Here is a 27,967-nt window from a genome sequence, read left to right on the forward strand (position 1 = left end):
GCAATCAGTGAATTGGATGTCGGAGAAGCGCAACGGGACGAAGAGTCGAAGGTTGGCGGTATTCTAGGATTTTGGAGAGGACGATTACCCCGAATAGCTCTGGAGAGGCTTTGCGGATCAATCCCACCAGAGTCCAGACGATCGCGTCGGGCACTGACTGCCGATCGAAAGTGTGAGGCGATTTAACTCAGTTTTCAATTTCAAGCTGGAACAATGGCTGTGATCGACGTTGGTGTACGTTCGGTTCCAACAACGGCGAGCACGCAATGTTACTGCGAGGAAGGAAGAGAGCTTCGGAAAATCGTAGGTTTTGCGTGGAAGCTCAGGCCCGTGGCGCGGAAGGCGAAAAAGACGACGGATGTCCACTCGACCCGACAGTCTGAGCCGACCGCGTGTAAGTGGATATGCTTGAAGGGGTAAGCATAGAAGACTAGGACAGAGTTTCAAAGAGGACGGCGATGTAGTGGTAATGATGAATTGTTGCTTGAAAAACGAGATGAAACCAGAAGCTGTCATGTGAGGGCTGTAGCCACAGTGGGCCAGAGACTGGAGCTTTGGAAGCAGGTACTGCACGATGGCACTCGCTCACCGGTAGGAGGGGGCGGGGTCACCAAAGCAGTGGAGCTTAGAGCATCGAAAATGAGGATGATGAGAGAGATAGACTAGCCTAGGCGTAGAGGCTAGGTATCATTGATAAGCGTCCAATTCTCGTTCAGCAAACACTTCGTCTGAGGCATCAGAGTCTTACTCTGTTCCGAAGGCACTGCGTCCAGCTACTGTATTTTCCACGACATGTCTGAAAACGTAGAGCCATAGGTGGACACTTTGGGGTGGCTGCCATTAGGCAGGAAACTTCAAAGATCGCTGCCAGGACTGCTGCGAGATCCCTCTATCCGCTATGAGTAGTAGGGGGCACACTTACGATATGGCTTGCAGGTGATATTTCGGTGCGAACATGAAACGACCTTGAGTTGGGCATGGAAGTTACTTGCCAGAATTCCAGAAACTTTTGGGTCTGGGCACAACGTCGTCGTCGTGAGTCCCTCAGGCACTGTCTACCTCATAATTCCTGATGCTCTTTGCATTGTTTGCTAGCTACCTAACGCTACTCCGTCTGGCGCGGCATCTTCCCGCTTTACCTGGATAGAGCACAGACCGCCTTTTGGATCATGTGCCTTGCGATGGCATCTGTGCGCCGGGCGGCGCCCCTTTCCATCGTATATTTCTGACTCGGTCATCCTCGGTCCAGTTCTGGCATCTCTTAGGGTCCATCAAAAAGTGAAAGTTTTGGCTTACCGAGGAGCAGTTAGCGTGACCTTGGGCCCGATAGCTCGGTATCGCAAGAGCCTGTAAGATCACGCCGCTCTTTCTTGGATTTGGCGCCTAGGGAATTCAATCATTCGTGGGCATGCTGAGCCTTGAAATGACACCGTCAGTCCGTGTGCAGCGTGCTGGATATCCGAATCGTGCTCCCAGATCGAGTGATGCTTAGCGGAGTGTCTGAGACAGGTTCTGAGAATGATTCTCGTGGCTCGGAAGCTGTAGAAGACCTTTGAAAGCCTCCAGCTTCTGTGGCAAAGAAACGACCGTCGCCTCCAGCTCAGCCCCTACTTGCAAGATCCGATGAGTCGTGAAGCCCATTGAGGTATCTAGATTGCTTCGTCCGATGTTACCACGAATCAGCCAGTGAGAGGTCGCCTAGTCGTTGCTGAGTCTATGGACTTCGGTCCCACCGGCTTCGTCTTACATGCACGAATCATCGAGCACGCCTCGCCGTGGCAAAAACCAGCTTTCCACGTGGGCGAAAAGCTGAAACAGCCTCCAGATCTGAGTACACGCATCTGCTGCAGCATGGCCATTCAACGTCATGTCCATTGAACAAGATCTACTCAGGTGACTTGCGCTGAGCAAAGGGCATTGCACCTTAACTCTTGACGTTCTCGAACTATGGAATAGCAGTCAAGGCGCCATTGCCTGAATCCTGGGCAGGCTTTCGGCGCACCCAGGGCCACAGAGACCTACTCGGCGCAGCCCCTCAGCGCACGCCATGTTGCCGAGTCTGCCTCATTGTCTCAAAGTACCTACGCGTCGCTCAGGGTCAGTCGGCTACCAGCTCCTTTTTTCTAACAGTGTCACTGAGCTGGCTTTGCCCATCTCACCCACCTTTCCGATGGGGCTTATCCTTACGGCAGGGTACGCTGGTCCTCACTAACATCTTGGAGAATTAATGCTTGGTCTGCATATGATCGGCATGGAGAATGATTGGCACTTTTCCAAACCTGCTCATCTGCGACAAATCACAGAGCGTGCCTGGCTCGCTTAACAGAGTGGGAGGCACAGCACCAGAAGCACCTCCATTGCCCCATTGTACCAATTGCAAGATCACCACAAGCACCGTAAATCTATCCTACAATGGAATACAAAGCCCCGATCAAATGCTTACCTCTTTCGTTTCACTACCACTGCGTTGTCGAACGATGGCATCGTCCCCGAAGGTGCGACCACCTGCACACCTGAGACGGTCCTACCTCCATCTTTTCGCAATGAGAGCTGAGACGAATAACTCCTCGCTCCCCCAAAAGATCGTCAACGAGGCTTAATCATCTGCAACGAGTATCACATCATCTCGGCAAGAATGGTAAGAAAGTACTTAACAGGCTCCTCGTGTTATGCCTGTGTTCTCGAGCTCCGTCAGATACAGATCCAGGCACCAACGTTGCGACTCCGCAATACACAACGGAGTGGTCAAGCGTCAGAGAATGTTAGCAACATGTTCCCTTTGAGGAAGTCGCCCATTCCGTATACAGACCAAGTTTCTCACATGCGACCTCGCCGATCGCAACTTCCTCGTCGTGGGTGATTCCCATCGCGCGAGACTTGGATCTCGTATTCATTGTCGCTTGCTTGACGCCGTCGCAAGTGCCGTGGACATTGAAGGAAGTTGAATTCCGCTGTCAACCCCGCAAGCTCGACCTCTACAAATTGGTGATTCCACATCACTCTGTCTCGTGTCGTTGTTCGGCGATGTTGCAATAACAATGATTCTGGACGACTCTTGTGGGGCGTAATCCACATGTTCTCGACGTCGCCAGAATTTACGAACTTACCAACGGTCAAACGTTGTGCCTGAAATGTAGGGTTATTCTGTTCGAGTCCGTAATGATCTACCATGAATTGGAGCCGCAGAGAGTGCCAAAGGCCCAGAAGGGTCTGTCCAGACTCCAGAGTACCGTCAGCGTGGTTTGTCGCTAGCTGAAAGGCAGTCACGAAGTACCACCGCTCCCCTAATCTCGCCAAATTTTGCTCAGCGCTTCACCAACATGAAGCTATCGGAGGTCGCACGAGAAGGGTCAGCTTCGGGTTTGCACATCCCGAAGGGCCGTTCGGGAGTGTATAGTGTGCTTAGCATCCAGCTCACTCTCCTTGTCATACAGACACGATTGACGCACTGACCTTCCTTGGAGTATCATGTGTCTCGTGTATGCGCACTGCACACATAGACGCATGCGAAGGTAAGACGTCGAAGCGAACAAGCCCTGGCGACGTTGTCAGCAGCCACTTGCACGTGGGAATCTTAAAAGCCACGTTGCGGGCGGTGAGGCCCGCGTACCCGCCAATGTTCAAATGCCCGGGTGCCCACCAACAATCAGGGTCACCTTCAGACCTTGCTGTTCCTGACTCGACGCAACATCAAGTCTTGAGTCTGCTAGACATCAGGAAGATTGCACTATCGCAATGTGAGTTCAACTTGACGCAGTCATGCTCGCAGGTCGCAGTCGCTGGGCTAGAGAAATCCAGAAGCCAGAAGGAACCTCGAAGGTTAGGTTCTCGAAGTCTGAGACTACCGAAAAAGTCAAGTCCATAGGTGGATTGCGAACTCCACCTTCTCTTCTTCCCACTGCTGACAGGAACCGATTTCAACTCATGCTCGGACTATAACGATATCGCAACATGTCTCGCGCGATTGAACTGATGATGCGGTCGCAGAATGGCTGCGTACAGCATCGAAGGCCGCTATGCGAAGCAGATAAAGACGGGATCACCACCAAAAAGTCTGCTGTACTTCCACTAATGGTGTCCCTCAGATTCTCTACAGTACAAAACATCCAGCTTCGAATATTCTGCAATTGCATGCCTTACGCAAAGCGGCCACTCGGCCAGCAGCATCTCTGGACGAGTCTATTTCGCTGTCTGGCAGCTTTCTGTGCACGTGCGGCCATTGCCGAGGCGGTCTGGCAACTGAGGCGACCCTTCAAGTCACGCAAAAACGCAGTTGCCGAGCGTTGACCACATTCTCATCACTGCACATTCAATATTTCCATTCTGCACACCGCCCTGCTTCGATCATGACACTGGATGTAAAGACAGCATATCCTCATTGCTTGCCGTTTGCTGCTTTTGAGGTCGAGATGACCAGTCACATTCATTCATTCGGCGGCACCAAAAGCCAAATCCCTGCAGATGGCTTGCAGCGACATCCGAGATTTTTAGAGAAATCTCGGATCTGGTCAACTCGCAATGGTAAGCCCGCTGCATCATGATCTCTCATCTAGATCGATTGGATAGGTCTTACGAGGCCGTTGGAAGGGCTAGACGGTAGTCTGCCCACGCCCCAGACAGAAGAAAGTTCTTTGAAGTTTGATAACGCAATCGGGCACGCCGTTGTTGACAGCTTGACAGCCGTGCGTCCACAAGTTTTCCCCAATATCGGATGTCAACAACTCAGGCAAAAAGGCCTCGTCTAAGAAGCCGACCGTCAGAGGCAAGCGATCACGGTGGCGGCACCAATCGCTAGGAATGAACACGACGCCTCTGCATTCCATTTGAGACTCCATGGGTTATTATTCCCAGATCACACTTGTAACGCAGGCGCAAGCCTCACGTCAAAACGGTCGCGGTCACCAATCATTTTGCCTTCCATTGCTATCCGGCTTGAAGCGATCTACGATCTCAACGTTGTGGCTTCTTTCAGATCTTTGCCTCATCACCAGATATGACCTCCTTGACCAGCTTCAGAGCCTCGACTGCAAATGCGACCATGTTCTTCGTGCGATCATTGCCGCAGTCTGTGTTGAGATCCTTGGAGACGGTACCTTTTGGGCCTCCGGATACTGCTAGCGCTACGTAGCCTCTGTGCGGCGATTTGATCAGCGTGAGTTCGCTATAGGGACGCGACTGATAACTCACGGTTGCCGATTTTGAGTCTTGCCGGACGCTGTAGGTCCTGCCGTGCCACTCTACGCGGCTCGTTAGCATGGATTTTATTGATGTCAAACTCGAACCCCTTGCATGAGGCTGACTTACTTCGCAAACGGTGTAAGTTGAATTCAACTTTGCTCGTACATTATCGGCTAGACCTGCAACGAGCTTTCAAAAGCAATCAGTGTCAGTGCTTTTGAGGAGAAATGCCCCAGATCTGTGGAGATGTCCAGAATCGTGCAACGCTTCATCTACAATGTTGTCGTCGCATCCCTTTCTCCAAGGATTGCATACGTACCTCAGGTGTTGGTCCACCATACTTCTTGACATCATCCTGTGTCCAGCCTGCGAAAGCGATTCGCGATTCGAGCGTATACAGCTAAGTTTGGCAGATGTCAATATTTGACAATCGTTTGATGGGACGGGGTGCAGACATCGAGTCAATGTCATGTAGTCGACGACTGTTTCGTGGGGCATTGGGGTGGGCTCCAGTCGTAACAATGGCTTTCTTCCAAACAAAGCCATACAGTCAAACAAAATGCTAAATCATACAGCATGATTTGAAACGTGCCTGCTTCGGGCACGTAATCCAGGTCGAATTCTCATACTCCAATCATAGCATCGCAAACACAGAGCACCGTCGGTTTGCACAACGGGGACGAACTCACAGTCAACCCTCCTCTGAACACTTGACTCGCTCCCGGCGTCGCCAGTATCGCCGCGCTGACCAACCCGCCCGCCGCTGTCTCGGCCACGGAAAGCGTTTCCTTCCGGGACTTCAGCAACGACGCAACTTCCTGTGCTATCTGTGCAAGAGCAGGTGGTGGAAACGAAGCCGAAGACATGACTCGGTTTTGCTGAGGAGTATGGATCCTAGGATGGTTGCTTGTAGCGGAAGTGAAAGTTGGAGTCGTGGAGGGGAGGAGGGTAAGGCGACGGAGACCTAGTGGATTGAGCTTCTGGCGAGTTTTGCTGAGGGATAGGGATGGACGGGAAATGTTCATTGCATGACGGAGGAAGTCAAATGCTCTTGTTATTGTGAGCGCTTCATCATAGTTGTCGTATGGTCATGACCTTGATTAGCGATGCCTGTGGGGTTGTTGGAGAGGCCGACGCCGAGGGTTGAGGGGTCGGACCGGTTGACTAGAATATCCGTGCTCTTGCCTTTCTACTTCATCACTACTAGTCGGGAGATGACCATCTCATTTCAAAACGCGACCACCAAAAGCACCGTCTGCTTTATCGACCGGAATTCCCCCCCAACATCGTCCTGCTCACTGATCTGATCTAATTGTGAGCTCCGCGTCTCGGTTCGAGCATCATCGAGCGCGCGGTGTGGTATAGTCCCTGGCCACAAGCTGCAGCAGATTCGCGAGCTGCATCGAGCAATCACGCGCCGCAAGGCAATGCCTGCAGACAGGCAGACAAGCGATTGTAGTTGAAGCGTGTCAAGCAGGCAAGGTGCCAGAAGCCATGCCAAATGACCAAACAACAATCGTTGCCTTTCTCTGTCATTGTAAGTTGATGTTTGACCCAGCTGATAAAGACGACAAGCGCCACCATCAACACGCAATGAAAAGACCAGAACCACGAGATATTGACCATATAGTTGTAAACGTGCCCATCCATCATGCCTCTCTACTACTACAAGGACTCTGAGGGCAGGAAAGGCATCAAGCGAACCTCTGCAAGCCCCAGTCCCTCCGTGACATCGGTGACACGTCAAATCAAAGGACTGCAATTGCCAGTTGCAGAGTACGATCCGCCAGGGCACTATCTCTACGGCGTTCCTTATCATAGGCATCATCAACCACATCGTCCGCCGGCTGCCTTCCACGATCTTCCAGTCTACAGCACATCTATCAGACCATATTCACGTTGCCAGTACCGGCCGTACTCCACCATGAGCATGGACGGTGACCACGAGTTCTCAGACGACGACGATCTCCTTGGACCACGCTCTCGTCCTTCCACCCCAAAACAACCCAAGCCTCATCCTCAAACCATGCTGCCAGCTCCTCGCCTCACCCCAAGACACGAATCCGTTCCCCTCGACGCAGCAGCCCGCCAGCTCTACGGCACCGTCTCCCGCGCAATCACTTTCTTCGACGGCTTCTACCGCTCCTTCCGCACCTCAACGGACGAGATCCGCCAGCATGCCAACAAATCGCTCCTCAACAGTGTCTGGCAATCCCGGATCCGTTCCAGCGCCGCTGATCCCACCAGTGGCTACAAGCACCGCAAGACACCCGAGGACGGCACCGATCCAATCACCAACCCGCACAACGACGAACACTTCTCCTTCCGCGAACATCAGCGTCAAGTCTTGCTCCGCATGAAGCAGGTCGCGAACGCACAGCTCCTCAAGCTGCCCGCTGCGGCTGCTTTGTTCGAGGAGGATGATGGCTGCTATGCTGCGACCAACGCCCATAGCTATCACGACAAAGATCTCTACGCGAACCAGCAACGTCACCGTGCCGCCGAGCTTCTGCAGCGGAAGGTAAAGAACGGTATGGAGGATGTCAAGTATGCGTTCGAAGGAATGAGTCACGATTACGAGCAGGCCAAGTTGGCGAGTCGGGAGCTGAAGTATGTTAAGCAGTACCTGGTGACGATGAAGAAATGCTGGGACAAGAATTGGAGGTTTGATGAGTTTGATGGGGACGAGAGTGATGGAGAGTTGGCGGATGGGGAGGAGGTGGTGGTACAGGAGGGGCAGGAGCAGCAGTAGGTAGAGAGAAGCTAGCGAAGTGACGAACGTGGGTCGGGAGGTTTGGCCGCGTCGTGGTGTTCTGAGGCAGTCTGAGGGCGCGTTGAGAATTGATAGCATAACATCGAACGGACAAAAGACATTTGGAATGTTGGCGGAAGCTTTTCATTGTTCGCTACTTGATATTGAATATTCGTTTCTCGTCGTGAAGGCATTTGTTATTCGTTATTCACCGCCTCATGACCAGCTGTCGGTGAAGTCGTTACGTCGTGATTCTGCTGGCGATGATGACCAGCAGTGGTGTAGCTAGTTTATTGTGTTGGTACAATCTTGTCGAAAATGTTCGTAAAATAGTCATGTTGACTCCGATAGGAGATATGTTTCTCCACCCCTGATGACTCGTGGACGATTGTTAGAATTCATCATGTCGTGAACGTATCTTCGACGTGTACTCCAATGACAGTGTCCTCCTCATCATCGGAGTCGGAGTCCGTGACCCAGTCCTCATCCTCAAGGGCTTGACCAATTCTCTCCTTCAACTCCCCAGCCTGTCCATTAGCCACAGCCGGCGTCTCAGCGGACTCCTCACCAGCAGTTGCATAGCTTGCACTAGTACCCTCGCTGTCACTCTCGAACGCCTTTCCACCATCAGGCAGCACTGGTACAAGAGCAGCCCACTCCATTGGGTTGCCTTGCACAATCGGTGGTGGCGCGGCTGGACCATCCCATTTCGGCTTCGGCGGCAGCTTCTGTTGCATCTGCTCTTCCAGCGCTCTTGCAACACTCTCTTGCTCTTCTCTCTTCCGCTTTTCCGCTGCCGTCTCATACTCCTCCGGGTGGGTATACGCGTTCTCTTGCGCGATCGTGGCATCACAGGGCTCGGTGTTCAGGTATTGGGCGCGGACGAGGGAGTACGCCATGTAGGCTGCAGTGGACTGATCGATCTCCTTCCTATCATTGTCGCGCCCTACAAGATCGTCTCTGCCAGCGAGGATCTCAGCCTGCTCCTCTGGCAGACATGCGCGGTAGTTCGGGCGCCAAGGCATCTCATTCGGAAGGCCTGCCATCTCAGGATGATTCTTGAAGACAGCTTTGAGAGCATTGAGCTGCGCCTCCATATGGTCCCGCTGCTCAGTGACAGTGCCCACGTCCGCTACTTGGTGAGCCGCCCAGCCCACTTGAACCTCATTCTCCCATTGCAGATCATGGTACGCCTCCTCGGTGACCTCGATAGTGTGTTTCAGCGTCTTCACCTCATCGGAGTGGGCTTGCCGCATGAAATCGGCGTGTGTGCCGAATGCTTGCTCCTCTAGTTGGCTTTGCAGACCATCGATGATCTCGCTCAGCTCCGCAACCTCTTTCTGCAGTTTCTCCTCTCGCTGGTTATAGGCATCGCACACGGCTTTAGCCTCACGTGCCTCGCGTGAGTGTTCGAGATCGATGATCTTCTGGTCCATTTCCTCCTGAGCCTGATACCCGTTCTCGATGTCTCGATCATATACGCGTTGGAGGTCGACGAGTTTGGTGTTGAGATCGTTGTTGTCGAACATCACCGTGGCCATTTGTTCCGTGGTCACTTTTTCGGTGGTGAGAAGCTTGATGAGGTCGTTGATGGCGATGGCCATCTCGGAGTCGGACTCCATCAGGGCAGATGCTTCGAAGAAGGCGTGTACTGCATTCTGGTGCTTTTCGACAATGTGTCGGGCTTCGTCGAGGGTGGTCAGGTGCTCGGCACGCTTCTTGAGGACCGGGTTGTCTGCTTCGAGGTACTTGACGCGCTTTTCGTGTTCTTCAGCACGGTTGAACGTTACTTTGTGGCGCTCGACTTCAGTCGCATGCATCTGCTGTGACTGCGCGAGCGTACTCTTCAGGTTCTGAATTTCGTCCGGCTTGAAGTGCGAGTGCGTCGGGACTGACGGATCAGCTGCCCATGCACGGATCTTGTGGTTGATGAGGACATCGTAATCGCGCTGAGCTGACTTCAAATGTTCGGCGAGATCCGCTTGCTCGTCCTGGAGAGACTCAATCTCTCTCTGTGCCTTCAAAAGAGTCTTGTGTTGCTCTTCGTAGGCCTCGTTGACGATATCGACCTTCTGCTGGACAGCCGCGAGATGTTGCGATGTTGCGGCCTTCTCTCTCTGCAGAGCACCGTTCTCCTTGATTGCTCCAGCGAGCGATTGGGATGCACTGTCCGCTTGTTTCTGGATGACGTCAAACATGACGAGCTTGAGCCTCGACTCATCGTTCTCCTTGCGCAGGTCCTCATTGCTGGTTTCGAGCTCGGCGAGTTGCAGGGTCAAGTAGCGTTTCTCTTCGTACAGCTTGTTAAGGCTGTCCTGCGCATTACGCGACTTGTGCAGAACATTCTCGTTCTCCTTCCGCAGGCTTTCGTGGACAATCTTGATGTCGGTGAGCTGGGTAGACAAGTCGCGCTTCTCTTCGCGCAGCTTGGCAAGGCTCTCGTTCGCCTTGGGCGACTTCTGCAGAAGCTCGTTATGGAGGGCTTCATGTCTGCTGAGGATGTCGCTGAGCTTACTAGAGACCACTTCGCATTGGCTCTCATGATCGGCTTTGGTCTCCGCGAGCTCGGCGTTCAGGGCGTGTTTTTCTTGGTGCAGCTTGGTAATTCTGTCTTGCATCACGCTCGACTTCTGCCGAAGACCTTCTGTCTCCTTTTGGAGGACTTCGTGATTGCTCGTGGTGTCACTGAGATTGCCACATACCTCTTCATGGTCGCATTGCAACGAGATATGTTCTGCTTGCAGCTTCTCCTTCTCCTTGCGCAGGCTTTCGTGGGCGGCTTTTGCTTCGGTGAGCTGGGCATTTGAAGCGACTTTGTCCTCGTGCAGCACGGCGATGTGGTCGTTGGCCTCGCCTGACTTCTGGTAGAGTTCTTCGTTTGCTTCCTTGAGCATCTCGTACTTGGTCCGGATGCTGCTGAGCTTGCTGGATACTTCCTCCTTTTCACGTCGGACATCATCATGCTCTGCTTGGAGCTTCTCGAGAGCATCCATAGCAGAATGCGCCGCCGTGGACGTATCCTGATGCTCGCTTCGCAGAATCTCATGCTCGCTTCGCAGAATCTCATGCTCCGCCCGCAGTTGCTCAAGTTGATTCTTCGCATCTTTGGCTTCCGCAAGCTCATTCTGAGCACGTATTACGAACTCAGAAAGCCCTTCTCGAATCAGTCGAGCCTCCTCCAAACCAGCTTTCGCAGCAGCTAGATCAGCAGCTCGCAGCTCAGCTTTCTCCTTCCACTCAGCGACTTCATCATCTGCCAACTGCTTACGGCCTTCGTACGACTTGTTGACTTTCTTCAGCTGCTGAAGTTCTCCGTGCTGTGCAGCGTTGACAAATCTGAGCTCTTTGATGCGCTTGTCCCGCCCAACGATCTGCTCGAGGAGCTCGGTCTCGACTGCCGACGCGTTTGAAACAGCGCGACTGTGTGAGCCTGACGATGAGAGTGAGAGCTGGAATGGCGGTGTGGTGCCAGACGCGGAGCGGAAGAAGGTGACGTTGACTTCTTCTTCGTCATTACCAGCTCCGTTGTCCTCGTTGTCGTTGTCCAGGAACGATGGAGGTGCAAGACGGACTGGTGCTCGTATGCCCGGGTGCTCATTCGGGTCAGGAGATGTCGCGGATCTTCCATGAGCTTGATTGATGAATGCAGATCTTGACGTGAAGGACCAGCAGATAGCCGAGGGCGTGCTCTCGGGATTTGGAGCTCAGGTTGGGGCCCATCGGTTGACCGTGGAGAAGATGAATATGGACGCGTCTCAATCAAGTCCTCGTTTGCAGCAACGGGATCGGTGGGCGCAGCTGCATTGGCCGGCACATTGCTCGTCTTTGAGACCATGCGCAAGACTTGTTTCAGATTGGCCTTTATTAGAGCTTTGTCGACCTTGTTGGAGATCTCACGGGTGGCTTTGTTGACTTTTGGACTAACCTTGATGAGAACTTGGTCGACCTTGTCAGACACCTTACGCGCAGCTTTGGTGGTCGTGATCGTCGAAGCCTCGCGAAATGTTTCGACCTTGCCGGAGACCTTGCGAGCAACTATGCTGGCTCCGAGCACTGAGTCCTTGCATGCTGTCTCGACTTTGTCAGAGACCTTGCGAGCAACTTTGTTGGCTTTGAGCATAGAGTCCTTGCGGACCATGTCGAGCATGCTGATTTTCGCCATCGTATGATGCAGATCAATCAGCAAAGCGCGTTAGTGATTGCGGGCTTGTAGTAGGGAATGCCTCGTTCTGAGGATATCGTTCTGGCGGATGGTCCAGTACAGGATTGCAGAACAGTGTCAATATCGAATGCGTCGTGGTTGCTGAGTGCTCAATTCTGCTAGAAGACCTGAGATGTTGGGTGGTACTAGAGAGCAGTAAATTGGTAAATTCAAAGACACAAGGTTGAAAGGCGACTAGATATCTATACGCGTCAGGCGCGTCGATGTTGCCTTGTACCTACCTTCACTTCGGAGCTTCACTGAAGTTCGTCACTGGGCTCAAGGCAATTCGGATTCCAAGTGAAGTGCCATATTCACTGCACTGGACCGAGTGAAGCTGTGAGTCGTGGCATTAGCAAAAAGATCAGTCACTTCGAACTCGTCACATCGAGGTCAACAACGGTCCCAGCTTCGAAGCCAGCCATTCTGTGCATTCTGTCGATGAGACAGAGGATCAGGCTGCGTCGTCGCGAACATCACTGGCGATCGTTGAATACTGGAATCCGGTTGGCCATAAGTACGGTCTCATTGAGTCCAAGCCGAATCAAAGGATCAGACCTGCTTCCGGTGTATGCTTGAGCTTCAGATATTGAACGACTCGGTGGATGAACGACGTCGGGATCACATCCATTGTCTTTTTTACATGGTCACGTAAGGTATGTGTGAGATGCAGGCGTGCCGGTTTGGCAGTGGGCCCTGGTGTGAAAGGAAGTCATAGATCCGAATTTAGACAGGGTCGATTAGGTACATGCCTCTCCTGCTTGTCAAGCCAGCTCAGTCACAATTGCATTCAGCTCGAGCAGTGTCGAATTCGGTAGAATGACTGGTGTTCAGCTGGAATGATGTTGAATTCGATGGTAGGGTATAATGTTAGGATAGAAAAGCGGCAGAGTGCTCCCTAAGGGGTGGAATTCGAATTGATGTCCTCGCCGAAATGCCACATTGGGGCGGACTCAGCAGCCCATACACGCAGTCTTGGCACCAATTTGGCGAGGTGTTCTCATAAATCCATCCAGGGAGTGCTTCATGCGGATTTATTCGACATCTCCTTCCACTTCCTACTCCCTCTCCAGCTCCCGCCGTCATCATGTCGGGCCTACGCTTCCTTGACCTCATCAAGCCCTTTACGCCGCTTCTGCCAGAAGTGGCCGCGCCCGAGTCGAAGATCAACTTCAACCAGAAGTTGATGTGGACAGGAGTATGCTACCCACGAAGCCCGCCCGGAAGAATACAGAATGACTGACGCGTACGACAGTGCACACTTTTAATATTCCTGGTCATGAGTCAGATGCCACTGTACGGCATCGTCTCATCAGACACCTCCGACCCGATATACTGGCTGCGTATGATGCTGGCCAGTAATAGAGGTACATTGATGGAGCTGGGAACGACACCCATCATCTCCTCGGGCATGGTCTTCCAGGTATGTGCTGATCGGGTGGGCACTGTGGACGCAGCTAACGATGCCAGCTCCTCGCCGGAACCCACCTCATCGACGTCAATCTCGACCTCAAAGCCGACCGCGAGTTGTACCAGACCGCACAGAAGCTCTTCGCAATCATCCTCTCCTTCGGTCAAGCTTGCGTATTCGTCCTCACCGGTCTTTACGGCCAGCCTAGCGATCTGGGCGCCGGCATCTGTCTCCTCCTGATCGTACAGCTAGTCCTGGCTGGCCTGGTCGTCATCCTTCTCGACGAGCTGCTACAAAAGGGCTACGGCCTAGGATCCGGCATCTCCCTCTTCATCGCAACCAACATCTGCGAGTCCATTGTCTGGAAGGCATTCTCGCCCACCACAATCGATACCGGCCGCGGAAAAGAGTTCGAAGGCGCAATCATCGCCCTGGTCCACCTCCTGGTGACCTGGCCCGACAAGACACGTGCCCTCCGCGAGGCCTTCTACCGCCAGCACCTCCCCAACGTCATGAACCTCCTGGCCACCCTCGCCGTCTTCGGCATGGTCATCTACCTCCAGGGCTTCCGCGTCGAGATCCCCGTCAAATCCTCCCGCCAACGTGGCATGCGCGGATCCTACCCCGTCCGCCTCTTCTACACCTCCAACATGCCCATCATGCTGCAGTCCGCCCTGGCCTCCAACATTTTCATGATCAGCCAGATGCTCTACACCCGCTTCTCCGACAACCTCCTCGTTAAGCTCTTCGGCACATGGGAACCCCGCGAGGCTCCTCCCAGCTCTACGCGTCCAGCGGCATGGCGTATTACATGTCTCCTCCGCTGAATATCACTGAAGCCCTCCTGGACCCGATTCACACGGTTATCTACATCGCTTTCATCGTCGTCGCCTGCGCTCTGTTTTCCAAGACCTGGATCGAGGTCTCCGGCTCCGCTCCTCGCGATGTCGCGAAGCAACTCAAAGATCAGGGGCTCGTCATGGCTGGTCACCGTGAGCAGAGCATGTACAAGGAGCTCAAACGCGTCATTCCCACCGCGGCGGCCTTTGGAGGTGCCTGCATTGGCGCGTTGTCCGTCGCTAGCGACATGATGGGTGCGCTGGGAAGTGGAACTGGAATCTTACTCGCCGTCACCATCATCTATGGCTACTTCGAGATCGCCGCCAAGGAAGGCGAATTCGGGCAGGGTCTGAAAGGTCTGGTCATGTAAACAGAGGCCGCCCTGGTGGTAAAAATTGCATTTTGGCAAAATCAACAATTCGACCCACAGGGAGCGCTTTGTTGGGGATTTTGCCCTAAAAAGCACAAAATGTACAATCATACGATGCTGCTGCTGCTTCAGAATACCTATCTAGCATAGATAGCTGAATGAAAAGCTCTAGCAGAAGAGCAACCAGAGTCCTCCCTGGCGTTTTTCTACTTTATGGACGTACACATACGCTACTACGTCCGATAGTCACCATTAATGGTAACATATTCATGACTGAAATCACACGTCCACACCGTTGCCTCCCCCTTCCCACTCCCACCCAAATCAACCACAATCTCTAAGTCCTCATCCTCAAGCAATCGCGCGGCCCGCGCCTCATCCACAGCCTGCGGCTCCCCATTCACCAGCAGCTTCAAAACACCCTCTGACTTGCTCGCACTCTCAGCCGTGGGCACGAAACTCACGCTCATCCTCTCGGGCACGATCACATCCTCCCTCCCCGACAGCAACTCCGGCGCAGTATACCCCACAGCGCACAACACCCGCCCCCAATTCGCATCCCTCCCATAAAGCGCCGTCTTGACGAGCGGACTCCGCGCCACTGAACTCGCGACCGCATGCGCATCTTTATCCGTCGGCGCATTTGTGACCTTGACGGCGATGAACTTTGTGGCGCCCTCGCCGTCCCGCACTACCAGTTGCGCGAGCTGTTGCGAGAAGGTGGTCAAGGTGCTCAAAAGGGCGGCATAGTCCTCCGATGATTCTGAGGATATCTGTTGGGAGGGGACCAACCGTGTAGAGCTTTTCGCCGTAGCAGCACCGTTGGCCAGGATCGCCACGGTATCATTCGTGCTGGTGTCCCCGTCTATACTGATCGAATTGAAGGATTTGCCTACGGCGGATGTAAGCAGCGATTTCAGTGCAGCGGGCGCAATGGGCGCGTCGGTGCACATGATGCCCAGGAGAGTGGCCATGTTGGGGTGGATCATGCCGGCTCCCTTGGTCATGCCGGCGAGGGAGAAGGTTGTGTTGGGGAAGGAGGGAAGGGTGTAGGTCGTGCTGAGGAGTTTGGGGAAGGTGTCTGTTGTCATTATTGCTTTTGCTGTTGAGAGCCAAGAAGAGTGGGAGGAGGATAATTCAGATGCAGCCTTTGGTATGCCATTGAGAATGCGGTCAATTGGCAGTCGCTGGCCGATCACGCCGGTGGACATTACTAGGCTGGCTGGTTGGTTTGAGTCGGGTGGTGAGGTGGCTGTGTTGTCGAGGGCAGAGGTAGCGGCTGAAGCCATGGCTCGAGCGTCTTCGAGTCCGCCATTGCCCGTAACGGCGTTTGCGCAGCCGGAGTTGATGATTATGCTGCGTATGCCGGCGCCCTGGCGGGCTTCGAGGACTGAGCGGGAGACCTGGACGGGAGCGGCCTGGAATTTGTTCTGCGTGAACACCGCCGCGGCGTTGGCGGGTCGGTCAGACGTGATGAAGGCGAGGTCTGGCTTGGACTTGTTGGAGGGTTTGACGCCGACGTGCACGCCGGAGACAGAGAAGCCTTGCGGATACGTGCCGGAGGTGGGCACGTATTTTTGCTTGGCGGCGGGGATGGCACCTTCTGCCGGGGCGGAATAGTGGCGTGTGAAGAGTCGAGAGATGGGGCGGAGGGCGGACATGGTCGAGGGCGGCATGGTGGGCGAGCCTGGGGGGACAAAGATGATCGGTAGGTACTTGGTCGAGGAATATGTGCTGCCCGGGTGACTCAGATACCAATGGTGGAAGGTGTGGTGTGGATGAGGTTCGGGGCAGCCTCTCCTTTCTCCGCCCTGTGACTCGTCGAGGAACTAGCGTAAGATCAATCAAGCCCTCCACCCTGCCACGATCCTGCCCACGTAGACTTATTGATCCCAGTATGCACGAAGGCTCAACTTCACTTTTTTTCTGGTCGATATCTTGAGAGTCTGGAGATCGGCGTCGCCAGATGCCAAGCCCGAGGCTGTGACCAATCATCTTGTGATGCGCGGAGAAGTGAAGTGAAGTGGGAAAGCGCGTCGTTGGCCTCGCGGTTTTGCCCAGATTGATGAACGTAAAGATTTGGCAGGCGACAAGAGATCTGCGGGAGGCATGAGCGTAGGACAGTGATGACAAAGCGACAGCAGCGCGATGACGACTCTGTGGAAGCTGAGACGCCCACAAAGCGAGTCCGACGAGCGACTGCGAAAGCGGCTGCGGTGATTGAGGAGACGGAGTCTGAAGGAGAGGTAGATTCCGAATACGAGACGCCACAGAGTCGCCAAAGTGGTACGCCGTCAAGGCGAACGGCCTCGAAGAGCAATGGGACGGCTACGCCGAAGCCGAACGGCAAGACGCTCTTTGCAACACCAAGTAAGAGAGCAGCAGGCACGCCATCCCGGACGAAGCAAGCAGATCGGTCAGCGAAACGAAAGAGCGCGAAGAACCTCGCTGTGGCCGACGACAACGACGAGGATGACTGGGACGGGAGCGGGGCTTTGGCGCGGGAAATCCTGAACCAAGACGAGGGAGATGTCCAAGACTCGATAGAAGTGAGCACACCAACGTCGTCCAAAGCTACACCGTCGAAACGCGGTAGAGGGCGACCGCCAGGAGCGAAGAACAAGCGATCGCCCACCCCCGAAGGCGACATCGCCCCAGAAGAGAAATACTTCTTCCAGAATCGCATGGGCCCGCTGCGGATATCGAACAATGTCTTCTCCAAAGTCAAGCCGTTGACACATGATGAGTACTTCGAATACAGAGGTCAGGAGGACGAGGTACACAAGACAGAGAAGGCGTACTTGATGAAGCTGCATGGCAGAGCGTTTCCGCAATGGGCACTCGAGCTATCACTGGGCTATAGCGTCTGTCTATACGGCTATGGAAGCAAGCTGCAGCTTACCACCAAGTTCGCAACGTGGTTGTACGGCAAGTCCAATCCGCCGCCATCGATCGTGGTCGTGAATGGCTACACCCCTAAGCTGAACATTAGGACTGTTCTGAACACCATCGGATCAGTCTTAGTCGAGAAAGAGTCGGATCTGAAGTTGGTTGGCCAACCACAGGAGATGGTTGAGACTCTATTGATATACCTGGAGCAGCATCCTCCCGAGGCCACGTTGTACGTTCTTATCAACACACTCGATTCGGCGCCGCTTCGCAAGCTAGCTGTACAGTCTGTGCTAGCTCGACTGGCAGAACATCCGCTGGTACATCTCATCGCCACTGCAGACTCGCCAACATTTCCGTTGATGTGGAACTCATCTCTTCTGGACCGCTTCAACTTTGTGTTTCACGACTGTACAACATTTGCGCCGTATAGAGCGGAGCTAAACGTGGTAGACGATGTCAACGAGCTGCTAGGACGGAAAGGGCGACGAGCCGGTGGACAAGAAGGCGTCCGATATGTTCTCCAGTCGCTTCCGCCAAACGCCCAGAAGCTGTACCGGATCCTGATCACCGAAATCCTGTCGATTCTCACAGGCGACGCCGAGCCTGAGGAAGACGAGGAGTCAGGGACAAGGGCCAAACCGACATCAGATGCTGCAGAAGACACGGGCGTCGAATATCGCATCCTGTACGATAAGGCATGCGATGCATTTATCTGTACAAGCGAGATGAACTTTCGGTTCCTGATGAAGGAGTTTCACGATCATCAGATGATCACGAGTCGAAGAGATGCGGCTGGGACGGAACTGATGTGTGTACCACTTGGGCAAGAGGAGATGCAAGGTCTATTGCAGGATCTGATATCTCTCGACTAATATCAATTGTTCAAGGCGAGGAACGGCCGATAACACCTAAAAATGCTTTCATGAGATCCGACATCTACCAGCCACGACCAGACATCTTGTCAGTTGGCGCCATACTGCCACAGTTGATGCCAACCATAGCCTCACCCAGACCCTCGCTGCACTCTGCCAGCACCTTGGCATCCTTGTAGTGCGTAGTAGCGCGAACGATAGCCTTGGCTCTCTGTGCAGCATTGCCAGACTTAAAGATACCTGAACCAACAAAGACACCGTCACAACCGAGCTGCATCATCAGTGCTGCATCCGCAGGTGTAGCGATGCCACCAGCTGCAAAGTTGACGACCGGCAGACGACCAAGCTGGGCAGTCTGCTTGAGAAGATTGGGATCAACCTCAAACTCCCTCGCCAGCGCCCTCAGCGCACCTTCGCCCTCCCGCAGCGCCCCCTGCGCTCTCGCAATATCCAGCTTGACCGTCCGCATGTGCTTCACCGCCTCAACGACATCACCAGTACCAGCCTCGCCCTTTGTCCGAATCATAGCCGCTCCCTCAGCAATTCTTCTCAATGCCTCGCCCAAGTTTCGGCAGCCACAGACAAAAGGCACCTTGAACGGCTCCTTCTCAACATGAAACTTATCATCCGCCGGCGTCAGCACCTCGCTCTCATCAATATAATCCACCCCCAACGCCTCCAGTATCTGACACTCCACAAAATGTCCTATTCTTGCCTTGGCCATGACCGGTATCGTGACAGCAGCTGGATCTCTTTGATCAACTGCGGGTCCGACATACGAGCCACGCCACCGTCTTTACGGATATCGGCGGGGACGCGCTCGAGGGCCATGACGGCGCAGGCGCCGGCCTCTTCGGCGATGCGGGCTTGCTCTGCGTTGACGACGTCCATGATGACGCCGCCTTTGAGCATCTGGCGAGGCCGGCTTTGACTGTGAAGGTGGGGTTGGCGGCATTGTCGTTGGTGCCGTTGACGGGAATGGTGGTGGATGACATGTTGGCGTTGTCGTTCATGACCATCTTTGCGGAGGTCGTGTCGTGGTGATTGGTGTGTGGGGTGAAGGTTGGAACTCGGTCGTGTCGTGTAGATCTGAGGTAGATCAAGAAGTCGAGACTGGCGAGGAAGTTACGAGTAGTGTGAAAGTCAAGCAAAAATGACAGTGAGAGCCGGCTGAGAATTATTGAAGGTAGGAGGATGTATCAATGCAGCTTAAGATGAATTATGAGTCTGAACGAACCCGCAACAGTGATGATACATACATCGCATGCACGCCCTTAGAACAGACACCGAAAAAAATTATTGCTACATTACGTCCCGCTCTCGAACGTTCCGCAGGTACCCAAGAGCCAGGCCTGGAAAATAATTGCGGACTCGATCGCGGGGCAGTCTTGCGGGCGGAGAACGCACCGGAGTGCTCGTCTAGTGATTCGATGACTCTGGCTTCGGCCTCTTACTTCTTTGCCTTCACGTCCCTTGGCTTCCTCTTGTTCGACTCGGAGCTTATAGACTTCAGGGAGAGATTCCTATCTCATTCCAGCAATCCAGAGCGAGTCCGAAAGAGGAGAGCACGAACCTTGAGACCCATGCCGGTCATCTGTGGTTCGGCAGATTCTGAGGCACGTGACTGAAGCTTCTCAAAAAAGACTAGTGAGCTGTCACCTCTCCTCCACTACCCCCCATCGAGGACCCTTGACAGGACCCTGTCCAAAAACCTCCGGGAGAGGCTCGGATTCATGGATCTGTTGCAGGGGTGTCCCGACATTTCTCAGATGCGCGCTCATCAGATAGGTACATTCCCCAAGATTATTTGTGATACAGTTCCTGTGAGAGTTGCCCCTTCCACTATCAGCGAGTACAATATGTGACTGCCTTGCTCGAACGTTGCTTTGCTTTTCTGTGTACCCTTCGAGCGACAATGAGCACCCCGCCAACGACTGGGTGAGTGTCGACTGTCGATTACGTTGAGCTCCACTTCCGTATACCCGCTCGCGTGAGCCCAACAGCAGCAGTATATACACCATGACCGTCCATACAACCAACGACGAGGCCGACGTCGACGCCGCCAGCATCACGCCCTCCACTACCATGACCACTCCCAAGTTCTCCCTCCCAGACCTTCCCGAAGACTGCTTCCTTCCAATCCTCGAGGCCCTCGCGATTTTTGACGTCGCCCGTTGCGCAATGTTGTCTAGATCCTGGCGCGCAGCCTTCACCAACCCGCTCTACCTCCGCATGGTACTCAAGAACCACGCTTCTGCTCGAGAGATGCAAGACCTGATCGGCCGAGAACATGACACTGCTTTACTGTCCCGGACATTCAACAGACTGGCATCCCGCTACTACCACCTTACCCACGGTAAGATCCGAACAATCGATCGATACAAGTTGGCTGCTTCGGAGCAGAGAGGCGACTTTTGCCCCGTCGGTCAGTGGGACTTCCACGAATCCCAACCCGGCGGACGCCTGTACTTCGAGAACGCCTCCCACCAACTCTCGCGCCTCAACATGCCTTCAAAACCCTATCTCTTCCGCAGCACCCTCTGGAGCTACGCCGAACCAGGCCTGCTAGTCTACGCGCCCGAACAGCTGCCTCCCGATGCGCCGCGGACGCACATCCTTGCCCTCCTCGACCTCTCCACGGGCTTCCACTTCAGCATTCCCTTCGACATTGCAGGCAAAGTCGTTCGCAACATCCGCCTGGCAGACATGACACTCATCATCGAATGGGCCGAACGCGATCCATTTCACAGCTTGAATGATATGGAGCAGGTCAATCGGCACTTCGCCTCTTGCTTCGACGTTGTGCCTTCGCCGTCCACACCAAGTGGCACTACAACCAAAAGCCCCACCCTGTATACTATAAGGCCACGCAACGAATTCAAGCTGCACTTCCTCGGCCTTCCCCTCGAAAGCCTAGGGATCGGTTTTTCAGCACGCATACAGCCACGCATTATGCGATTTACTTCTGGCAGCCCAACCGCTCGATGTACACCGGCGACGAAGAACTCCCCATCGAGTCCCTCTTCGTCTGGGATATCTCCTCCGCATCCACATACCGCCCCTCGCTCGACCCATCCGGCGCCAACAGGCCACAAACACGCTCCAGCTCCCCCACCCACGGCAGGACGGGCCCGCATATCCTCGCGCGCTTCCCCTTCAACGAGCTCGAACTCCTCGGCGTGCGCCAGCACTCCCGCGTCCGCTTGATGAATCTCTCCCTCGACTCCTCCGCCAAAACCCTGACCTGGCGCGAGAACACATGCGAAGCAGGCCAAGGCTACTTCGACCCCGCCGCCCGCTTCTGGCGGAGCCGCACCACCACCTTCTTATTTCAAGGCAGCGGCCCCCATCTCGTGGCAGAAGGCACAGACAACCTCCCGCCCTATCGCGGACACGGCAGTATGGAGAGCGCACCACTCGAAGACGAAGAGGCGGAGAAGTGGTTCGTCCCTGTCATGGATGTGCTTGACCAGAAGACCGGAGTGCGTATTAGTCTGGTCGAGACGTGTTTCACGGGGTGGATGGTTGAGAATCGGTTGGTGTTGAGGATTGGGACGCCGCAGATGAAGGCTGCTGGCAGCAGTGGGGATGATCACGACGGCTTCACGATACTCAGAGACGATGCTGCGACTAGGGAGGTGAGTGCTATGGGGCGGATAGCGGGGGATGAGCGGTGGGTGTTGGGGCAGAATGGGGGAATGGAGATTGCGGTTTTGCGGTTTTGATGGTTTGGACGTGGAAAGCGGAAACTGTGGCAGGCGTGCTGAATTTGTGGTGGAAGATTGTACTGGATTCATGCATATCCCCCATGAGATAGATTGTTAAATGACTGAAGAATTCATTGTCCAGTGGGCGCTCTACGCTACTGCCGACCTGAAGCTGAGAAGGATGCGATGAAGTGAAGAGAAGGTACGAACAACCGTGCCCTTTGAGCATCAGCCACATACCATGTATGCTAGTGGCAGAAGTGAGGTAGGGAGAGAACGTTCGTGGCAGCAGCGACTGCAAAGGGATCTTAAAACAACAGGCCGCCTTCCTTTTTGAGACTTCTATCTGTCGCGAGGGGGAGACCTCAGGAAGGGGCATCGCCTCACGCCGGATGACTAGATGGATAAGTCTTTCACGAGAACGGATGACACGGCTGCTCGGCCTCTGACGAGACCGGATGACTGTAGTGCGCGGACGTTGTTGAGACCGGATGACAGAGTGGTCATGTTGCTCAACCACACGAGTTCGTTCTGCTGCTGGCATCTTGGTCTCCTGTACACTCTGTCGCTACGTGTGACTACAGACCGCCATCAAGGAGGCTAATGGTGGCGATACTATGAGAAGATAGCGAAGTCCGTCTGAACGTTTGCGGACTAGTGAGCCGGACATTTATATTGCATTTCTGAAAACGCGCTGGCAGTGGTGAACCGATGATGTTGAAGTAGCGGAGCGAAGACTGACACCTTCTGGTAGCATGCCTGATGAGGAGACCCCCGCAGGCAACGGAATCAAATTGAAGCACTCCGCTGACTTCGCTTATGGCGTTGACCCTCAAGCTCTCTCTTCCTTGTTCTGTCTGTGGGCCCCACTTCTCCTGCTTCCCCTTTCCCTTTCACTTGTCGCTGCTGTTCTTTTCCTTACATCTTCCCGGATCCTGTCATGTCCCCCGAAGCGCTACAACATCCCCTTAGGTACCCTTGACATACAAACCCTCCCAAGCCCGCAACTCCCCCTCCATCTCCCCCGTCAATTTCCTCCCAAGCTCTTTGCCCTCCTCCATCCAAACAAGTTCCGCGCCCCTGCTGACGTCCACGCCCTGAATGAACCTTCCATGTGTAGCTTCAGTCGTAGTAGCAGCCCAAACCAAGCAGCGCGCACCCTGCTCCACTGTCCGTGCGTCCTTGACCCAGAAGAACACCGGCTGGGCAAAGGTCCTCAGAACCCAGGGCATATGCTGAGCCAGGGAGGTGCGGACCACACCGGGGCAGACGTTGTTGATCACCACTTCCGTACTGGGCACCTGGAGGGAAATCTGTCGGGTGAAGAGGGCGATGAGGAGCTTGGCGTCGGCGTAGGATTGTAGCCCAGAGCCGAGAGCCGAGACGCCGGAGGTCGAGGTATCCTTGGAAGCATTGGACGCTTTCTTTGCGCTACAGGTGGGAGAGGTTCGTTCACTTGTGGGCAAGACGGCCAGACCGTGGTTGAAGTGTTCGATGATTGCTGTGGAGGCGTCGATGGGATTCTTGGAGAGGGCGTGTTGTGCCTGCATTCCCGATCCGACGAGGGTCAATCTTGCTGGCTCGCCGCCACGGGCAGAGGAGCGAAGGAGGGGAAGGAGAGCGAGGGCGATGATGATGGGCGTGTATGCGTTCACTGGATTTGTAGCGTTAGCATGTTTCAATTCTGGACATATTGCTTGAGCCAATGCATGAGTCGACTCAAGCAGCTCCGAGAGATGTAACTCACCTTGCATCCCTACCTCATTCCCCATCTTCCCAACCTTCCTCCCCAAATACTGTATCCCTGCATTCAACACCAACAAATGCAGCTCCTTCACCTCCTTTTTCACCCTTCCCACAAACGCCCTGATGGACTGCCCGTCGTCCATTTCCACCTCGAACGCTTCGATCACGGCATCCGGGTTCTTGGACTTTACCCCTGGATCGTTCCTGAGAGATTCGATAGTTTCAAGAGATTTGACGCGTGATCTGGTAGTGATTATCAGGCGCGAGACCTGTAGGAGGAGGAATTGGCGGGCGGTCTCGAGGCCGAGGCCGGAGTTGGCGCCTGTGATGAGGCGGTTTTGCCGGCGAGGCTGGTGGAAGGGGGTGTGGGTGGGATGGTCTTCTGCCTCATTTTCAACGATGCTTGATTGAAGTGGATCGGCAACGGCTCAGTGCGAGATCTAGGAGGCTCTGTGGCCGGACGAGATGCTGTCTGGTCGGCTGCCGCCCAGCATTCTGAAGACGGCTGGACATGGTGGCGAACATATAGTTCTTGTCACAACTTGTCAGACTTCGAGAGCTGATTAATGTGTTCATCGACATTTTGGCGTAACGAGCGTCCTGATTCCCAATCGCGCCGTTCTTTTGGTGCCTTGCTGAAGCCATCTTTTGTAACAGTGCAGGGTCCGATGTGTTTCCTGCCATGCTCCTGAGGTGGTTGTTGTCCCTGTGTGACTCAGCAAATGGGAACTAAACCATTGAGGAGCGGACAGCCTCGCCATGGCCTGGCGAAAGGAGGCCCGGAACTGGGCACACCCGTCGTCCGGCAGCCAGACATCGTTGGTGGAAGCTCGGCGCACCGCACAACCGTGATTGTGGCTGCAAGAATCCTGCCGATATTTGTGCGGCTCCTCTGACTAGCAGAAAAGAGAGTGGAATGTTGCTCCCAGCCCTGGCAATGGCATGGTGTACGAGGCAGATGCGTGGGTAAACCTCGATCGGGTCCTCGTCCGAGATTCCGGCCGAAGGCTTGTGGATCTTCGCCCGAAATTCTTCCATGGCCTGCATATACACCGTGTCCGCCAGGTTGCTTCATTCGATGCTTCTTCCCATAGATTCCCGAGCCGTAGAATCATTCTCTTGACATTCCATGCCAGTGCTGCTGCTGGGATACTGCCTTGGCGTTCGTCGTGTAGTCCTGAGATAATAGAATACGATTGTTGTCGATATCTTTCCTCGCTGCATTCCTGTTGGGCCTGGAGGCCGGCTCTGCACACAGAAAGAGCACAAGACCGAGACGTGAGGCACATCGCACAAACCTTGTGGATTACAATCTCACCACCTCAAATGATACAGATCGTGCTCTCCCCACCAGGCTTCTCGACCGTACTATACACATACTCACCTCTCTCGTTCATATCCTGGCCCGGCGGCGTGGTCAGATCGTGCAGCATGATCGGCGTAAGCTCTGACACTTTTGTCATCCCGACCCGCCGATACCTCATACCGTACTCGCCATCCACGGCCTGGACCAGTAAGCAGAACAGGTGCCGCTCATCAGCCTTCGGCTTTCGTATTGGTAGACAGTACACCTGCGCATCTGGCCCGAAGATGGAGGGCTCGGAGAGCGGGCTGTCGAGGTAGACTAGCGAATCGTAGTATTTGCCCATGGGGCTATTCTTGCGTCCACGGACGAGCCGCCATTTGTAGCGGTTGCTGTTTGGGTCTGGCGGTATTGCTATTGGTGGCTGTTGCAGTTGGTGCTTCCAGGAGCGGAAGAAATAGCAGCATATCGTTGCGGCGAGTTGAGTGATGAGAATAGGGGTGGAGGAAAGGAACGACATCCACGTCTGCCATAGTAAGATGTGCAGATTTATTGTGGCGAAGAGCAGCGCTAAGAATAGTGGTAGGTAGGAATCCCAATTGTGTGAATTGATCTAGATCAGTCAGTAGGACCACATGATGAAACCTCGCGATACTCACAAATGACTCATAGTCATTTAGTGGACCTCGCACAGGCCTGAAGTCGTCAATCAGCTCGATCTTCCGCAAGACACCACGGACGACAATATAGCCATCCTCAATCAGACCGAACTTGTTCTGCGTGGTTCGGTATATTAGGCGGACGAATGCAACGTCCACCAGCAGATTCTCGTCAGTGGTCTCGCCCATAGTGATGCCTCTTGGAGTCTCGACAGCGGCCCAGGACCATGACGGCGCACGGTACTCTGCAGGCCTTGTGTTCTCAAGTGGTTGCCTGTTCTCGCCTTCGCCTTGGTTGACATGCCATAAGAGCTGGCTGGCCGCATAAGCCTGCCATAGGCCGGCGATATATCGGTCTGGGCCATCCGCCTCTTTGAGACGAGCGTTGAGCATTTCTGCCACTCCAGACAAGGCCAGCAAACGGTCTTCTGAGTTTGTGAGCTCCATCTTCGAATAGGCCTCGACCCAATGTTTCCACAACTCGTAGAGATAGAACTTGTCGTCGATTTTCTTGGCGGAGTCCGCTTCGTCAACCATACGCTGAAGGGCCGATCTATTGGAGGACTTTTGGCGGATGTGCCATAGACGTTTGCCCTCTTCAACATCAGCGCTCTTCAATCTTGTGTCCTCGGTCACTGTGCCCGTTCTCAGGAGGTAGTGCGGGAGACCTTCCGGTCTGAGTTCAGCCCGTTTGCTTGATTTACATTCGAAGGCGATCTGATCTTTACACCAGTGCAAGATTCGCGGAGCCAACATCCGCTCCTGGTAGACCCAAGACCTTCGATTCACTATTTTCGGTAAGTACAGGTAACGACCATTTAGGCCTGGACGAAGGCTTACCAGGCGCGTCGTCAACGTATCTCTGCCAAAAGAATGGATCCAGAATATTACAGGATACCTTCTGTCCTCCACTCATACGCAAACCCTTGGTGTTGAGTGTCACCGTCTCGTGCCATCTCCATGTCATATCGCGAGTGTGAAATAAGCCTTCTGAGCTATCGACAGCAAATGTTGCCGATATATTACAATAAGAGTTGGTGTACACGCGTTCCATGGAGGCGGACTCTTCGAGCCAGTCTTTCAGACCCGTGTCTTCCTGGATGATACACAGTGCGTCAATCCATAGCCAGCGGATTCCAAGGCTACTGGCAACTTTGATGGCGTCCCTGAAAGTCTTTGGAAGGGCAGTCAATCGTATACCTCCCATAAACTCGCGTATGTTGTCTCTGGTGAGTTTCAACAAGGTCTTCTGGCCCCATCGATGGCTGAGGGTCATGTAGCGACCCTGTATCTCAAGTTGAGGCACGACACCATCCTTGCGAGACACGAGTCTCACGGAGTCGCCCTTGGCTGTATCACTGAGCTGAGAAGTAAGATCGAGCAGGCGAGACGGATACCATTCGGGTTCTGATGCAGGACGACACTTGGAATGATTGGCGAAGCAATCTTCGATCCACTCCCTTGCACGTGCAATGACTTCTGGATCGTCAGTCGTGGCACTCGGTGCTGTGAGCGCAGGGAGCACAGGCGCATCGTTCTCTATCAAGTCGTTAGTTGCTGGTCGCGTTCCCAGTCAGGTCTTACTGTTAGCTTGAAGCACAAAGCTGCTAATCATTCGATCATCAACCTTAAAGTCTAGACGGAATAGATCTCGCCTGTCTGCAACTGCCTGTAGGATGGCAGTGAGGCGACGAGAGCCATCCTTGCGACTGACATTGTAGCCGCGGATGATGAAATATTCGGCGAGTGTTCGACACACGAAGCAGTCGGAATTCTGTGACTTATCTGTCACGTTGGCCAGGGTATCGTGCTCGAATGTTAGGAAAAGTCGTGTACCGGTATCTCCTTTCAGACCCTTTTGGTCTCGTAGCATGTCCCGACATACTGTGCACAACATAGCTGTGTTCCACGGTTGAGATCACCGAGCATTGGACCGTAAAAGGAAGAGGTCCTTGTACCTGGCAGCTGGTCGCCACGCCTGGCGAAAAACCATCGAGCACATGGTCGCCATGATGCTAATAATGGAGACGGTGATG

General features: G+C 54.1%; 9 protein-coding genes across 9 annotated transcripts; 4 read left to right on the top strand and 5 right to left on the bottom strand.

Moving 5' to 3' along the window:
- Positions 1 to 4,968: 4,968 nt before the first annotated feature.
- On the bottom strand, positions 4,969 to 6,044 carry AB675_90 (CinA-like protein; the record flags this gene model as incomplete). Its single annotated transcript, XM_018149607.1, has 4 exons — positions 4,969 to 5,131; positions 5,188 to 5,237; positions 5,498 to 5,578; positions 5,868 to 6,044. The coding sequence occupies 4 exons, from the start codon at positions 6,042 to 6,044 to the stop codon at positions 4,969 to 4,971; spliced, it is 471 nt and encodes a 156-aa protein (XP_017997667.1).
- A 785-nt stretch (positions 6,045 to 6,829) lies between these two features.
- On the top strand, positions 6,830 to 7,930 carry AB675_91 (uncharacterized protein; the record flags this gene model as incomplete). Its single annotated transcript, XM_018149713.1, has 1 exon — positions 6,830 to 7,930. The coding sequence occupies one exon, from the start codon at positions 6,830 to 6,832 to the stop codon at positions 7,928 to 7,930; it is 1,101 nt and encodes a 366-aa protein (XP_017997642.1).
- Positions 7,931 to 8,331: 401 nt separating this feature from the next.
- On the bottom strand, positions 8,332 to 12,092 carry AB675_92 (uncharacterized protein; the record flags this gene model as incomplete). Its single annotated transcript, XM_018149821.1, has 2 exons — positions 8,332 to 11,501; positions 11,681 to 12,092. 2 exons carry the CDS (start codon positions 12,090 to 12,092, stop codon positions 8,332 to 8,334), a joined length of 3,582 nt encoding a protein of 1,193 aa, XP_017997644.1.
- Positions 12,093 to 13,218: 1,126 nt separating this feature from the next.
- Positions 13,219 to 14,752, top strand: AB675_93 (Protein transport protein SEC61 subunit alpha; the record flags this gene model as incomplete). Its single annotated transcript, XM_018149929.1, has 4 exons — positions 13,219 to 13,329; positions 13,387 to 13,554; positions 13,602 to 14,331; positions 14,382 to 14,752. 4 exons carry the CDS (start codon positions 13,219 to 13,221, stop codon positions 14,750 to 14,752), a joined length of 1,380 nt encoding a protein of 459 aa, XP_017997712.1.
- Positions 14,753 to 14,985: 233 nt separating this feature from the next.
- On the bottom strand, positions 14,986 to 16,428 carry AB675_94 (Arginine biosynthesis bifunctional protein ArgJ, mitochondrial; the record flags this gene model as incomplete). Its single annotated transcript, XM_018150039.1, has 1 exon — positions 14,986 to 16,428. The coding sequence occupies one exon, from the start codon at positions 16,426 to 16,428 to the stop codon at positions 14,986 to 14,988; it is 1,443 nt and encodes a 480-aa protein (XP_017997761.1).
- A 450-nt stretch (positions 16,429 to 16,878) lies between these two features.
- Positions 16,879 to 18,516, top strand: AB675_95 (Origin recognition complex subunit 2; the record flags this gene model as incomplete). The annotated part of the gene is made up of 1 exon (XM_018150149.1): positions 16,879 to 18,516. The coding sequence occupies one exon, from the start codon at positions 16,879 to 16,881 to the stop codon at positions 18,514 to 18,516; it is 1,638 nt and encodes a 545-aa protein (XP_017997624.1).
- A 64-nt stretch (positions 18,517 to 18,580) lies between these two features.
- Positions 18,581 to 19,407, bottom strand: AB675_96 (Pyridoxal 5'-phosphate synthase subunit PDX1; the record flags this gene model as incomplete). Its single annotated transcript, XM_018150259.1, has 2 exons — positions 18,581 to 19,260; positions 19,296 to 19,407. The coding sequence occupies 2 exons, from the start codon at positions 19,405 to 19,407 to the stop codon at positions 18,581 to 18,583; spliced, it is 792 nt and encodes a 263-aa protein (XP_017997716.1).
- A 1,128-nt stretch (positions 19,408 to 20,535) lies between these two features.
- On the top strand, positions 20,536 to 22,241 carry AB675_97 (uncharacterized protein; the record flags this gene model as incomplete). The annotated part of the gene is made up of 2 exons (XM_018150366.1): positions 20,536 to 21,368; positions 21,449 to 22,241. The coding sequence occupies 2 exons, from the start codon at positions 20,536 to 20,538 to the stop codon at positions 22,239 to 22,241; spliced, it is 1,626 nt and encodes a 541-aa protein (XP_017997714.1).
- A 950-nt stretch (positions 22,242 to 23,191) lies between these two features.
- On the bottom strand, positions 23,192 to 27,804 carry AB675_98 (uncharacterized protein; the record flags this gene model as incomplete). The annotated part of the gene is made up of 6 exons (XM_018150475.1): positions 23,192 to 23,877; positions 23,971 to 24,351; positions 25,354 to 25,885; positions 25,932 to 26,719; positions 26,772 to 27,470; positions 27,516 to 27,804. The coding sequence occupies 6 exons, from the start codon at positions 27,802 to 27,804 to the stop codon at positions 23,192 to 23,194; spliced, it is 3,375 nt and encodes a 1,124-aa protein (XP_017997698.1).
- Between the last annotated feature and the right edge of the window lie 163 nt (positions 27,805 to 27,967).

The sequence above is a fragment of the Cyphellophora attinorum genome (assembly GCF_001299255.1).
Source record: "Cyphellophora attinorum strain CBS 131958 chromosome Unknown Contig22, whole genome shotgun sequence".
NCBI classification, from domain to species: Eukaryota; Fungi; Ascomycota; class Eurotiomycetes; order Chaetothyriales; family Cyphellophoraceae; genus Cyphellophora; species Cyphellophora attinorum.